Raw genomic sequence first — 16,719 nt, forward strand, 5'->3', positions numbered from 1 at the left:
CCACTCTAGTATCAACAAGAGCCAACTTCAACTGGACAGATAAGAGTACACTTTTTATACTGATATTTGCCTAAATAGAAATAACATGAAAAAGTTTCTCTGTTCTTAACTATATATTTTTTCTTTTCTTTTCTTTATTGTAAATTGGGTATGAATCTAACCATCCTTATGATTCCCTCCCCCTTCTTTTTCCTCCCCAGCTATAATTAAAACTGCCCTCCCTAACATGGACAGGGAAGCCAAAGAAGAATACTTTGTGGTCATCCAAGCAAAGGACATGGGTGGACATATGGGCGGACTGTCTGGAACCACCACAGTGACAATTACACTCACTGATGTTAATGACAACCCTCCCAAATTTGCACAGAGTAAGTGTGCATGTTCTCCTGATTGAGTATGTAGTGCACCTCTTTGTATTTTAACATTATATTGCATTTGCTTATGGCAGAAATGTAGCAAGGGCTGTATAAAATATTCTGGATTACTGACTGACTAAGAGCTTTTGGAAAGAGAGTTGTGCCCATATACATTGATGAGCAAACACACACACATGCAAAAGGAGAGGGGGTGGGAAATGTTTATTGTGTTGTTGTTTCTAAGGTTCTAGTTACTTTTAAATGGAATCCTGTCTTAGGTGAAGGTAGGTACAGTAATACTAGTTTTAAAAGACATACATAGTTGATAAAAGAAATAAAGGTTTTACTGAGTATGAGAGGAGAAAATATATATATTTTTAAATTATGAGTCTAATTAATTGTTGACCTTTAATTCAAAATCCATATTTACTGCTATGGTTAGAATGCATGTCTTGCTGGGTTAGATTAAAATGATTTAGCACCCTGCTGAGCTTCTCTGCAGTGCTTTGTAATCTGTTTCAAAGTTTAAAAAAAGGACCATAACTGGTTTGATTTTATTTGGAATAGTGTATTTTAATGTCATGACAGAATATATTCCTCTAATGTGTAATCTTATCTAATCATCCAGGCTTTTTTTTCTGAGGGGTTAAGTGGGTGGGCAGTTAGGGCTGGGAAATATTTTAATGTTGACATTGGGTCATCTATACTTCTCTACATATGCGATTTTAAAGCAAATTATTTGTGTGTCCATGGTGAAATTCATCCCAGCAAGATGGAGATACCTATGTACCATTTTAAGTGCCATTTTCCACTTTTTTGAGGATTTAAATAATATCTTATGCCAGACCCCTACACAGAGTAAATGTAATCCCTAGAGTTTAGGATAGACACATATAAGTGGAGGGAGATGAAGAAAATATAATAAAATAAGTAAGCATCTATAAGGGGTTACTTCTGAACAAAGTTATTTTAATACCTAATTTCAGTGAGGTTTATAAGTGATAAGTACTGAATGCACAATCTTTTTTTTCTTATTTCTCTTGTTATATTATATGATGAAATCCCTGAGTTTCTTACTTCACATCACATTGTGTCACATGGCCTTCTGCATCAGTGTTATACAATGTAAGGTGACATGCCCCTTAACAATGCAAACATCTATAGATGAAGCTAATATATAAGCTGTATCACCATAATGCAGAGACATTTATTTTGTATATGTGCAATGTACAGTAGTTCTAAATCTGTAACTATAGAGCTACTTTGGCCAGATACCTAGCTTTGGTACTTACATCAGAATTAGTCATACCTTTGTCAAAGGGCTTTAATGCCAATATGAAATTATCTGATAGTGTCTGTCTAGGACCTAGGAAATAGATGAGCAGATCAGAAAATCATTACAAAGCTGGTACTAATTGTCTCTGTTGTTGGGAGTCTCAGCCTGGAGATCAAGGACTGAATGGATATGGAGACTAAGTGCTTGTCTACACTTACCGAGGGATCAATGCGTGTTGATCGATGCATTGGCAGTCAATTTAGTGGGTCTTGATAAGACCCGCTAAATTGACCTCAGATCACTCTCCCATCGATTCCTGTACTCCTCCTAAATGAGAAGTGCAAGGGGAGTCGACCAGAGAGCATCTCCTGTCGACACAGTGTAGTGTGGACCCTGTAGTAAGTAGATCTAAGTACATTGATTTCAGCTACGTTATTCACGTAGCTGAAATTGTGTAACTTATATCGATCTCCCCCCATAGAGTAGACAAGACCTAAGTTGTACTTTTACCCTACAAACTCCTCACATGTATTTCCATGTGGTCTCTCCAGCTTTGGATTTTGAAATACATTGACAGGGCAGTATGAGGAAGCCTGCACCACCACTCCATGTGATGTACCAGCTAGGTGGACAATTAGTGTGGATTAACACTCTTTCAGATCCAAACATAAATACAGACTGGGTTGTAAAGTCCAGCACTTTTCATCAGTGCAAAAATTCATATATAGATATTTCTTTTTTATTTATATAAAGCAATAAAAGAAAAAGAAAGCCCTTATAAAGAGGATGCACATTGTTAAATATTGTATCTAGACACTATTGTCAATATGGCCTTTTAGAACTGAGTATTCATAGCCAGGCTGGCTACTATTTCAGATTAGTCATGGCTCTAATCTTATACAATCATTGTTCAATTCTTTGACACTTGTTAGGACACCTTTGTTAAAGCACAGTTTGCATTTGCCTGGTAAGCCAAAATAAGAAAGGATCATGCTCACAATGGAGCCTTACCAGAATGAAATGGAAATTCATAAGATGTAATACATGCTGCTTTCACAATAAATTGTAATGAACCCAGTGTGTTTTATCAGTTTATTGTTTCCAGGCAAGACACAAATGTGTGTTTATGGTTAGATTTGAAAGAGCCTCCCGGGTTTTAGAAATGAAAAAGATGAACTTTCACTACTTCTGTGCTCTCTTGGAAATCATTTTAGAGGCACTTTATAAAACGTTGAAGTTTTTAACCCAACAGTTTACCATAAGATTATATTCAGAAGAACAGCTCACTGCTGTGAAAAGTTAGAATGCTTTAAAATAAGCTTAGAATGGACTGCTAGTCACAGTCTGAACTATGATGTCATGGCAGACCTCTTCATAAGTCTTAGGGACTATTTTTATCCATTAGTCAACAACATGGAAAAATAAATGTTAATTCTGTATATCTTCTTTGTAAATCAGAGAAAAAATACCTCCTTAAAGAATTTCAATCAACTGTGTAGAGAGACAAACCATGATGTGTGGACAGCAGTATAAATCATGAATACATAATTTAGTCTCTGGAGGAAACTGATTGCTATGGCTGCTCATTGTTTCTGAGCTTTTATGTGTTTGAGGATTCTCAATGATCTCCAAATTATGTCTTCAGCCTGGGAAACATTAAAGAAAAAATAAATTATAGATTAAACTGCTGTTACTTTCCTGCCCCATACAAATGTCAGTTTTATACAGTAAACACAATGACACAAATGTTAATGACATCAAAAGAGAAGAGTTGGTGTAAAGTGAACAGGAAAAAAATGGGAAGGAGTCCAGTTAATTTTAGGGCAGATTATGTATATATGCTTTTTGATATCCAATGTATATATTTCTGTATTTTGTATATTTGCCCTTTTTCTTACTCAGTTTTGAAGTGTCAATGTAGTTTGTCAGTGTAGTTAATACACTAATTAGTTACACTAGCAATCTTTTCATCAGCAAATCATGGTTTCAGAAAACAAAAAGCAGCATATTAGGCTAAAAATTACACACTGTAGTGGAGCAAACTTTCATTGAGCGGGAATGAAAAGAACAGGTCCAGATCCTCTACCACAGGATGTTTGTAACATACTTGTCTGCAATGCTTGAATTCTTTCAACTCACAAACAGTCCTGAAGGTGACATGCTCAGCCCTTACCTGTAGCTACAATGGGTAGAGATTATTAAGAAGCTGCAATAATTAGGCCATCTGTAGAGGATTTCAGAAAGCAGAGGCCGTGCATGCTTTGTATGCATCTGCTGGCCTCCGGGTCTTTGCTAAAGCCAGGAAGATATTTCATCAAAATAGGTGTTTTGATTCTCTTCTTAACAAACTAGTAATCTGAGGGATAAAACATGGAATTTCAATAAAAACAGACTTTGCATCTCCTTTAAATAAATCCCATTTGAATATAAAGGTGTCTGAAGTACCATAACTGATTAAAATAAGAAATAAAATACAATTACTGAATTTTCACATAATGCAGGGCACATATTGGGCTTTCCATTGGGATTAAGTCATCCCTTGGCAAAATTGTAAAGATGGTAATCCCTCATTATGAAGTAGGTATTATTTCCTTTGAAACATGAGTTGGGGGATATTTCCTGCCTCTCTCCTAATTAGTGAGTTTTCTACCTCACAGAAGAAAATATACAGACCAATTAGATTCTGACCAGAAAGTAGTAGAAGGTAAAGTTTATGGTCAATTGAGCAGTGAAGATTTTAAGTCACAAGAGACGTCTTTAATGTATCTGATCAGTTTGCTGCAGGGCACAAGCTGAAGTTTAGTAATTGGATTTTATCAAAAATGGTCTACAAGTCTGTAAATACAAAGGTAAGTTCAAAAGTGTCTTGCAGTAAATTACACATTGCATCTTTCTGTGCTGAAAATAGCTTAATATTTTATGTTTGGCAACACTGAACATCCCCGCAGGCAGGAGATGGGATAATATAGTAAGCGAAAAGAAGAACATTCACATCAAGTCAACAGAGCATTCCCCTGTATGGAGCACATTATGCAGCTTTAAGTAAATAATTTGTTTAAATGTGGTTTGTATCGGTTGCACATCTCAAGCATTTACTTTGGGGAAACAGAGATGAATAAAGAGCATGAAAGGGAAACTAGAATCAGGCTTAATGTTTAATCTTTTCCTCTTGTTTGTAAGGTCTGTATCACTTCTCAGTAATGGAAGACATTGCTCTTGGGGAGCCAATAGGAAGGGTTAAAGCAAATGACCTGGATATTGGAGAAAATGCTAAATCATCCTATGACATCATTGAAGGAGATGGAATGGATATATTTGAAATCACATCAGATGTTCAGACTCAGGATGGTATTATTAGACTGAGAAAGGTAAATGACAACTGTGTAAAATTAACTTTCATCCATGTACAATTATTCAGTTTCGCCGTTGGTCAAATAATTTGGTTATGGTATTTGGCCAGCTGTTTGGCTAGTTGAATCCTGATCAGTTAATATATAATTTATGAGTATTTATTGAGTAATAAAGTATCTGTAATCCAGAGGGATCAAATTCTGCCACCTCTACTCATGTAGAACACCACTTTACTCCATGAGTAGTGATCTAAGTGGACCTACTCATGGCATAAGGAAGTACTCAGCATGAGTAAGGGTGGCAAATTCAGGCCCAAGCTAAAGCTTCAGGTCCACTACTCCTTTTTGTGTGTGTATTTACTGCATGTGTGTATGCAACATGGAGGGTTGTGTACTGTCTGAAGAGGCACCCATCTAGTCATGTACATACAGAAGACATCTGGGGTGAAATCCTGGTCCCACTGAAATCAATGGCAAAACTCATGTCTTTTAGAAACCTGGCTCTAAATATGACTATAAATTATAACATTATAAAAGTGATCATGAAAGTGTTTGAATTCCATGCCTGCCATAAAGCACTCTAATAGTCTTTTGTAATTAAACAAATATAATAAATTTCCACATGACGTTCTAGCTGGAAAATAAGAATCCAATATGAATAGATAGTCAACATTCAACTTTGTGGCTGTTATTAAATTAAAAAGGTCAGAATGAAAATGGTTTAATATACTTTTACAGTGCAGACCTATTCATAAGAAATATATAAAGAAAAGAAAAACTATGTATGCATCTGTGCTTTAGATTCTCTTTTCCACAGGTTAAAGACATGATACAGGCTCCTATACTCTGTTAATTATTGTATGCTGTGGGCCTACTTTACAGACTAAAGCAATTAGCCTTTTGCCCCATTTCCCTCACCAGTTATTTCATAACTGAGCCTCTAACATACTGTTGTTTCGCATATTCATCCTGACAGCAATAACCACTTTTGTTCCCTGTAGCAGAAAATGTATGTAAGGAGACATTCGCCAAAGGTGTGGGGTTTTCTTTCTTTTCTTTTATTTCTCCTCGTCCCCCTGCAGTTTTAAATTCATTCCATTTTAGACAATGTAGAGTAAATTTTGAATATGGTACTCTGGGGACTAGGCGTGACATATTCTATGGGATGCTGTCATTATCATGAAGAATTTGAAATTGCTAAAAATGATACAGAAGGTGTGATTGGCAAATTGTGAATATGCTGATCTACAATCACCTATTCATAAGTACAAAAGCTTAGTAATTTCTGAGTAGACAGAGAAGCAAGTGCTTGTCATGTTTACTAGAAATTGTTGAGAAAGAGCAAAGTCCAATTAGAGCTGGATTCATATCTAAAAATCAACACAATTTTTCAAAGTAAGAATATATATTTAAAGCTTTCAGAGAGTTCCTGAAAGAGTTTTGTAATGCCTGCTTGTGTTCTTGTTTGCATTTGCATTGCAGATTTGAGACTTTTCTGTCCTTTTCTTTTTTCCACTGAACATTGTAATGCAAATCTTTCAAAGCTTAACAAATTTGCGTTTTTGAAATTTGAATCATTCTGAGACATGAGAATTATATTGTGAATATACTGACGCAGATGTGCATGAAACTGCAGATCTGAATCGTAGATGCTCATCAATTCTCACATTTGAAGATATCAGATATCATAGACTTGTTTTTTACTATATGACTCATTCCTTTACATCAATAACATTTTTTTCCAAATCTTACATTTTGATGTACAGCAATAAAATATCAAAAACAATGGCAATGATGGTGAAGTTACATTGGTGGATTAGAGTAATTGGCTCCATGTTTATCTGTCTGAAATTAAAGAAGGATACTGCAATATAAACTGCAGTAGTTATAAGAAATTCCTGAGAGAGATCTGCCTCATTTATCCCTATAAATACTGATGCAAAGAGTTATTTGAGGTGTACTAATATAAAATACTTTTTTATATGATTATCTCTAAATTACTCTGCATAATACCTCTTCTGCCTAAAGAACAATAATTGCTAGTTCTTTACATTTTTCATGCTGTTCTAAAAATAATAATATATTTATTCCACATGGAGCTTGTATAGGATTTCTCCTTATCTCCAGCTAACACTGATTAAATGCATGAACATCAGGTAATCACCAGTAAAATTTTATCGTGAATCTAACATGAAATTATGATCATGCAATTCATGAGAGAGAATATATCATTGTGAATTTCTAGTGAAATAATGCAGAAGAAAAAAAGACGAGGGACTGCTTTCACTGAGGCTAAATACTAAACATATCAATAAATGCCCAGATAATTTACAGGTTGGATTTCAGGGAATGGGAAGTGATTGTATGAAAACTCAGTGAATGTACTTAAATGCATGTAACTTTCATCCATCAGCATTATATTTATTTGTTCTGGCTTCTCTGGTCATTAGTGCAAGTCATTTATCTTTGTCATTCTTAACAGCCCCTGGACTTTGAGACTAAAAAATCCTATACTCTGAAGGTAGAAGCAGCCAACATTCATATTGATCCTCGCTTCATCAGTGGAGGACCATTCAAGGATACAGCAACAGTAAAAATTGTAGTGGAGGATGCTGATGAACCACCAGTCTTTTCATCACCTACTTATCTACTGGAAGTGCATGAAAATGCTGCTATTAACTCTGTGATTGGTCAGGTGACCGCTCATGACCCTGATGTGTCTTCTAGTCCTATAAGGTAGTGCTGCTTTAAAGTTATCATTAAAGAAACTGCTGTCAGAATTCTAAGTACATTGTTAGTGCAATGGATGATAGAGTGGAGAGCAGTTTGTTCTCACTCTCCGTGTTACATTTTTGAGAAAGCATTGTCTTTCTGTGTTTCACTTGAAAAACATCTTTGCTGTGTTAGATGTCACACTTCTAATCAAATAATTTTCATAATAAAAAAACATAAGCCGCTTTGTTTCTTTCCCAATTCAGTTGTCTTGTCCAACAATGGGAATTAAATGGATATAAGACATATAGGGATATAAGAAATCGGAGTGCAGCATTTGACATATTAATGTTTATTTCACTTACTGTGTTTAGTTTGAAATAATCCTCCAGCTTCCTCGTTAACAATCCTGAGTACAAGGCAATTCCACATAATTGGCTGTAATACTGGAAATATTTCTTTTATAGTCTGGACTGAATTTCTTAAACCAAACTCATCCCTGATTTAATGCCAATGAAAAGAGCAGTGTTTGCACCAGGGAAGAATTTTGCTTCTTTTTTTTTTCCATTTATATTTTGTCCCTCTTTGATCTGACCCAAATTAGATAAAATCCACTATTAAGGTTTTATGCAAATTAGGATTATTTTTGTCTGATTTTTATTCACACACATCTTTTCCCTTTGCTCATCTCTTATGTGATAACATCAGACAGTTCCAAAAGAACACTTTATTTGCTGTGTGAAGGAATTCTGGGCCCAATGCCGAACACTTAGCTCAGGAAAAACTCCTTTTAAAGTCAATCAAAGTCTTATCAAAATAGACTGCAGAGTCAGTCCCACAGTGAGGGTATATTTTGAAAGAATTGGTAAAGTTGAAGCCATATGACTTCTGATAAGATTATCCACCACCCCACCTTTTTGCCCTCATGATGTGTAAGTTATACCCATTCTGCACACATAAGGATGACAAAATGATGCTAATTACATTATTTTACCGCTTACAACCATTTTCTGACCACTATCGTTTACATCATTTAAACAATGTGGCCAAGGACACAGTTTTACCATATCACACAATGAGCCACATGTCGCACACTAAGTTTGACTAGCTTACAGTAACAGGAAATTATTGTTTCCTCAGCAGAATCGGAAAAATTAACTCCTGTAGGACTGGTTTGGTTGGAAGATTACCATTAGTAGAGAGCCTTTCACCTCTAGGTCATTAATTAAAATCTAGTTAAGTTTAGTAAGTTTAGTGACCAAAGATTGTTAACATCTAATAACTGTTCAGGTTCTTTTGTGAAATTAATGGATGATTACAGCCTAGTTCCTAATGGGCACATCCAAATTAGTGTTACTTGGCACCCCTTTTTGTCATTCTCAACAGAGGGACTCTGAAAAGTGCTGATCGAGTCAATTAAAAATTACTGACACATCTTTATTTTGAACAGCACAGCATATTTTCTCAGGATTAAAAAAAATAGAAAAAAAAGAGAAGAAAAAATACACACATCTTGATCTGCCTGATGTCAGGCCCCATGGGTTTTCAACCCTAATTCTGTGGATTCATCACCCTCCAATCCTCCATCTGGCAGCTCACAGACAGGACTAAGGTCCATGAAGCCTAACTGGGCCACATGATCCACCTCTACACTCTGATTGGGAGAGCTCCAAGGGCCCTAATTGGGCTGCAGCCCCTATTTAAGCCAGAGGAGGAAACAGGAAATTGTCTGTACAAGTGGGATTCATCCTGCCGTTGGCCACTGGTGTTTACGTTTCTGCCTTCTGAGCCTGACCTGCTGGTATCCTGACTTGGTCTGACACTTGATAACTGATTCTTGATCCCTGCCCTCTGGTTTCTCCCGAGTCTGATCTCCTGGTGTTCCAACCCAGCCTGATTCCTGGTCATTGGCTTCTGGAATGTCAGCCCATGCCTAATGCTAACCCTAGACAAGGATGCCCATGCCCCAGCCCTGACATCTGAACCACTTCCTTGCTTAATTCCCCTCTGGATATATAACATCGTTAACTCTTCCCTTTCTTCACCTTATGTGCACATGGTACATCTCTCATGATGTTCTCCAAAATCTTATACAAACTGAGTGGCAGAACCAGGTAATGCTATTTCTTGATCAAATTATATAGAAACCACATATACCCTTGATATAAGAAAGGACAGAACTGAGCTTATTAAAATGAGAAATGCCAAATTCTTTAGTGTAAATTCAATTATTTTTTCTTTAAAAAAATAAGTACACTAGATGATCGGACTAATTTAAAAAAAAAGTTGGCATCTTTCCACAGTATTTTCTTGTTAACTAAATGAGAAAAGTACAAAGTATAATTTTCTGCATTTTCATGCTTATTCTTGGCATACAACTGGTTAATAGTACTAGTTAATAGTTAGTAGATGGTTAAGAGTACTAGTTGGTTCCAGACAGGCCTAGTGAATTTAAATATATATTTTATCTCTTGGACAAATTATTTTAAAAAATAAAAGAAGATCATGAGATTTTGCATCTCTACAATAGCACTATTGTATACTAGAGCTGGGCATAAAATTGAAAATCCATTTTGTGGAAGATTTTAAGATTTCAAGATTTGTTTTTTGTCACTATTTGGAACAAAACCCACACATTTTAAAATAGTCTGACAGAAAATTTAAAAAATAAAAATAAATCATTTTGGGTGAAACAAAATATTTTGTTTTGATTTTGACATTTCAAAACTTGTATAGTATACATTTTTCTTAAATGGAAACAAAGTTGTTTTGAAAGGAAAAATCAAAACATTTTATTCCAAAAATATCAAAATAGGATGTTTTTCTATTTATTTTCTCCCAAACAACGTTTCAGGGAGATTAATGTGATTTTGTGACTCACTCTGTTTTAATTCTTGCTGTCTCCAATCACTTCAGCTGAGATGCAGAGATCATCATCTAAATCAGTTGCTCTCAAACTTTTCCATCTCAGTACCCATTTGTAAATGTTTATGGCCTGTCACAACCCTGTAAATAGTCTAGCATTGAGGACCTGTGGCAGACTAGGCATTTTAGCGCCTGGGACGAGCAAGCATATTTCTTCCCCTACCAGAGGTGACGTGCAGAGGGGACATGTGGGGCCACAAGCTCCCCGACTAACCCAGACAGTCTGGGTGGCCCACTCCCACCCTGAGACCTGCCCATGTCTTTGCACCCTGGATGGCTGCCCCCCTGCCCCCCTGGAGGGGTTGTGTCCTGCCTAGTATTCACCCCACAGTGGGGGCTTCTGCAGTTCCTGTGCTGTGGGACTGTCAGGGCTTGGCTCTTGGCTCCGGATTTGCAGTCCTGCTAAACTTTGGCCCCACCCACCGAACTGGACCAAATTTGTGAGTGGGGTTGTGACCTGGCTCATGGGGTTGCAGTGCCACTCAGTGGAATTTGGCCACCTGGACTCACAGGTGCCGACTTTCCAAAGTGCTTGGGGTTGCTCAGCCCCCGGGTGCTGCCCCCACTCCACCCCTTCCCCCAAGGCCCCACCCCCACCCACCGCTTCCCATCCCATCCTGCCTCCGCCGTGTCTCTTCCCTCCACCACTCCACCCCGCCCTTCTTCTCCCCACCCCGTTCTGTGCCCCTCCCCTAAGTGTGCCACATTCTTGCTGCTCCCGCCCTCACTCCCCCAGCCTCCTGCATGCTGCAAAACAGCAGATTGTGGTGAGCAGGAGGTGCAGGGAGGGTGGGGGAGGTGCTGATTGGCGGGGCCCACCAGCGGGCAGGAGGAGATGGGGGGAGGGAGGGGTTCTGTTAGGGAGGTTGCTGGTGGGTGCTCAGCATCCACCATTTTTCCCCATGGGTACTCCAGCCCTGGAGCACCCACGGAGTCAGTGCCTATGCCTGGACTCCCATCATCTAGGCTAGACTAAACTTGAATGGCACTGGGACCCCAAAGGTTGCAGTGCCTGGAGAAGGGGGGTGAACCCAGCCAGCCCCGTGGGATAGGAGCCACAGGAACTGCCACGTGACCCATTGAAACAGTCTGATGACCCAGTTTGGGTACTGACCCACAGTTTGAGAAAACCTTGTCTAAATGGTGGCAGAGGGTGTCTTCACTTCACTTCATAGCCTCTCAATTTGGTCCCAGTCCGCTTATGAGTGATAGTTTGTTAGGAAGGGTAATAAGGGACAGCAATAACCTATAGCAAACAGATTGCTCAATCCTGAATCCTGCAATCTTCATACCAAGAAAACTCCCATTTAAATTCAAAGAGAGTTGTGCCAGGACAGACTGAAGGATGAGGCTTTGTGTGTATGTGTAATGCGGCCGTTCTCTCACTACCTCTGTCCGGCTGTAGATCTAGGAATGGAGGGATACTAGTGCTCTGTGAAGTAGGGAAGAAGTTATGTAAGATCCAGCTGTTGATTCTGTCTTAATTATCTGTTAGGGTATTCCCTTGCATATGATTTATTTGTTGATATCAATTCTAAAGTATGTCCATATGGAAAAATATATGGCCAAGCAAAACTATTTTCCTTGTGCATCTGGTAGGATGTCTGCATCTCATAATCCAGTGTTATTTTTTTATAAGGATCAATTCTGCTTCTTTTCTCTACATTTACAATTTCTCTGTTCGAAATTATTTAAGTCACTGGTTCACTTTTAAACTTTGCTGATGTAATATAGTCACAAATTTGAACAGACTTTTTTCAAACATGTGCTAATCAGAGAGTTACCAAATTCCATTAAAACTTTCATAAATGTGTAGTTTCTAGACTATGTCTAGGGAAATTCTTAATCACAATGAGTAGAAACTTTCTGTAAGGAGTTCCACTGCTGAATTTCAGTAAAGGTAGTCAAACTGCTCTGTAGTGGTTCAATGTATCAGATCAGCATCTTTTATCATTCTAAGTTCCTCTTCAAATCTGTTCTGACTTATTCCAGTGCTGCTCATTTCATATTTCTGTTATTTTATTGCCTTGGCCAAGTCTTGGTCCAAGTGCATAGCGAAAAACGTGTAATAATTTGTGCTTTCTCTACAGTCTCTGCCCTCCTATAAATTCAGAGATGATCACTGCCCTTCAGTCTCTCTCTTTGAGAGAAGTAAGCTTCATTGTAGAAGTTTTCCCTGAAATTCATACTGGAGAGACTTCATCTTTGTCAGCCAAGGATCATTTTCTTAATTCACAGCAGGCCTTAAAATCCTCAATACAATATTTTTTGCCTTCCTAAGGTACAGCTGTTTATCTCAGTCACCAAGTAACATGCCCTCTTTGCCTGGCATCACTGAGATAGGGTGATTTATAGCATCAATATTGTGATTCAAATCTCAGCAGGATCAGGAAAGTAGAATTTTCAACAATGAAGGTTGCATTCTGCTCTCATTTACCTTGATGTAAATCAAGAATAACTCATATTAAGTCAGTGGAGATGCATCAAGGTAAATCTAGTGAGAGCAATCAGAATCAGGCCCAGAGTCTTTAGCAAAAGGAATGTATGATCACACCACCTATTTTTTTCCTGCACAGTTTAATAAACTAACAAAAAAAAAAAAGTCCAAATAACCTGTGGTGTTACTATGGCAATTTCAAAGGATATTATTTTCTGAGATATTCTTTTCCATTTTTATAGAAATGTACATTTTATGTATCATGTATATATTTGACAATGCATACCCATTAAAAAGAGCTATAATATTATTATCATGAAAAGATAGCTTCATATATGCCATTAGGCTCCCCAAGTTTATGGCACTGCAGATTTTATATTTTTTACTTTGTAGAAGATATTTCTTAATTTATAGTCAAGAGGGGATTTTTGCCTCTTGGCAACCTTGTAAACCCATGTAACTTGTGTTAAGTAATGTTTTATTTTTAATGCATTTTTTGCATTCTGAATAAATATTGTTAGGATTAAAGTCACTACAATAAACTCACTGATGTTAAATCCCCAGTTATAGAACTTTAAAAATATATATACTATTAATACAGAATCAGGAATGGAATTATAATACAGAGTGGGCCTCGGACAAATGGAATGTTGTTCATTCTTATTCAAGCCAATAGGAACTGGGTGTGCTCAGCTGACCTGAAAATCACGTTACTTAGAGGTCCAAATATGAATGTAGGTGCCTTGCCTTAAGCAACCATTTATGAAAATTTGGCCATGGATCCTTCTTTGCTATTCTTTTTAGCTACTGTAGTTCTTCACACAGCTACTAACACCTTGAAGATGGAATAAATCAAGTCTAAAATGTCTTTTGGGCCAAAGAGACATTTTACATTTAAGTCCATTCATTGTTATTCAATCTAGCGATATTATGGCTGACACTAGATTTTCCTAGAGCCATTTTTGTACAACAGAGCTTCCCCAATAAACATTTGCAGTGAACTAACTCTTTTAAAATGGGTAACATATTTACTAAATTTACCAGCAACCGCTAAATTGCAACACTTATCTACTTCTAAATATGAACAAAGGATTTACTAATCAAATACCGAAAAAAATTGTTGTAACAGTGAGATTTAAAATTCAATTAGGTAGGTCAGTCTTATGGCTCAAGATCTTTCCTGGTGTATTCTGTTGACATCAGTGGAGTTACACCAGGAATGAGTTCAGATTAATCAAATTTTGTTTAATCCTACATCAGTTCCCAGTGTATGTCATCATGACAAAGAAAGGCTCTGGAACTAGAACTTTGATGGAGGTTGATGATGATGCATGAGGAGGAATAGAATAAGATGGCATCTTAATAACTGTCTTGTTGACTGTAGTGAAATATTTTAGTTTTTCATCAGTGAACTAAGCAGATATAGTGCAGAGTGTTAGTAAGAAACAGATGTGTAACAGGACACTGCCATTTTTGAGTCACTCTCCAGACCATAACCACAATATAAAGTGTGTAATCCACTCTGACACTCCATCCTAGCTCACCCCATTATGCCTAGGTATAATGCAGAACAGATGCAGAACCATCAGTGCATGCTGTTATTCTCTATAATATCTAGACACAAAAGCATTATAGTCTCTTATATAAATCCACAGTTCAGATTCAGTAAAACCCCTTGAAGCCAGTGACTGTTCTACCATATCAGTAGTTTGTGATAAATTCTTTTTGTACCTCACACATCAAAAAAAATTGGAAGGCTTAATTTTCCAGTTTAGTTTCTTTTTACAAGTAATACATTAATAAAACAACTCTATGAAAATGAACCTATATAAAAGCTTTCTTGTGCCAAGCCCTAAATCATCATTCTGCTTAATGCACTGTTGGAGCAATCTACTGCAGCTCTTTCTTGTTAGTCAAGCTGGCTATGTTTAGGCTGCATAATTTACCTGTATATTCTCATTTGCAAGCTCTGACTAGCTGTCAGATCAAAGTTGTTTTGTTAGAAACCAATTATGTCAATCCATATAACAGTCAATCCCCGTGTTTTCTTTTTGTTGTTGTTTTTTTTAAGTGCTTTACTGCTAAATGGTGATTCATTAACCACCTATTGTCCATGGAATTGCTTGAAAACTAAGCAGGTAATGTGCTTGGTTAATATTTCATGCTTCATTAAAACTGAAAAATATTAGTAAAAGAATGTTTTTCAGTACTCCTTTAAAATAACCATGAAGCTCAATATTTTTGTGTGTGTTTAATATATTGGTGTTGAAATTATAAACAGAAAATATTAAATGAAATACTACATAAGCTGTCTAATAAATGTGATGGATTGTCTAATTAACTCTTGATCAGCAGTGGTTTTTAAAGATGTTACCTACTGAACCTGATGGCAGTTTATGACCTTCATGTTGAATATTCAGCTAATTACTCCTTGGACAATAATTAAGTTTCTTGAGACACAGTCACTTATCTTGTCTTATAAATTATTATGCTATTGAGCTGCTCAATCCATTTGGCTAGAAAACTGCAGTTCTCAGAAGATTACTTAAATTCTTCTACAATATGAACAGATAATACAAATTTATCTGAGTAAATTACAGGGATGCTCATTTTGTAGGTTTTCCATTGATCGACATACTGACCTTGAGAGACAGTTCAACATTAATGCAGATGATGGAAAAATAACTTTGGCAACGCCACTCGACAGAGAAACAAACACGTGGCACAACATAACTATTGTAGCTACGGAAACTAGTAAGTGCTTATGCATTTGTCCATGCTTTACTTTTGGTTCTTTTTGTCTTGTAATATTGTCTGTTGTAGTTTCAAATGTTTGAATAACTATTAGAGATTGTATAGATTGTGAAAGATATTCTACAGTATACGTGTTTTAGATTTTAAAATAACAAGGTTGTGAAAGCTAAGCTAATTTTATATGACATTCTCCTATCATGTCTATTTTCAAAAATGTGTTTTATAAGTGAGGAAAGTAACATATAGTTGTAAAAGAAAATATGGATATGTTTGTGCAGGAAAAACTGTAAAAGTAAGAGAGAGGGAATACCTGGTGAGACTCTAATAGAAGGAGCGTGAAATTCTCACACCATTAATGGTCAATTGTGGGCCAAACCCTGAGGTCTTTACTCTGAGTATTTACTTTGTTCCAGTCCCACATGATCAAAGTTACATACATGTTTAAGTATCCACAGGATTCAGGGTCTTAGGCCAGGTTTCTAAAATCTAAGTCCCATTGAGACTGAATGAGATCTAGGTTTTGAATTAGGCTTAAGGTCCTAAGTCGATTAGGCATTACAACACTGAGCATAGTAATGCCTAAATGCCATTACAAATATGGGCCTTAGACCATAACCAGGCAAAATTCTCAATTATTTAATCCTTAACCCCCCAAAATTGAACTAAGTTTAATTATTATTATTTCAGAAAAGAAACTTGACATAAAGAATGTACTGCAGTAAAGAAATGTTAGGAAAGTTGGTCTTTTATTCTTTAATGATGTTGCTGAGTGGTTTTCCCATCTTTTACAGCTTCAGCTTAGATACATATGTGTTCTTGCTAATATATTTATTCTGCCATCAACGTGTATACACAATTTCTATTAGTAGATGCGTTCTTCCCACTCTGTCCTAAGAATATTGTCTTCTG

At 36.8% G+C, this 16,719-nt stretch overlaps 1 protein-coding gene across 14 annotated transcripts in view; it reads left to right on the plus strand.

Moving 5' to 3' along the window:
- Window positions 1-16,719, plus strand: part of CDH8 (cadherin 8) — a 290,464-nt gene that overhangs the window by 201,231 nt on the left and 72,514 nt on the right. For all 14 annotated transcript variants that reach the window (XM_039503455.1, XM_039503456.1, XM_039503464.1 and 11 more), the window contains 4 exons: window positions 201-368; window positions 4,813-5,000; window positions 7,465-7,718; window positions 15,674-15,810. In XM_039503455.1, coding sequence (XP_039359389.1) covers window positions 201-368; window positions 4,813-5,000; window positions 7,465-7,718; window positions 15,674-15,810 — 747 coding nt within the window. The remainder of the gene's footprint in view (window positions 1-200; window positions 369-4,812; window positions 5,001-7,464; window positions 7,719-15,673; window positions 15,811-16,719) is intronic.

This window comes from Mauremys reevesii, linkage group 16 (assembly GCF_016161935.1).
Source record: "Mauremys reevesii isolate NIE-2019 linkage group 16, ASM1616193v1, whole genome shotgun sequence".
In the NCBI taxonomy this organism is placed as follows: Eukaryota; Metazoa; Chordata; order Testudines; family Geoemydidae; genus Mauremys; species Mauremys reevesii.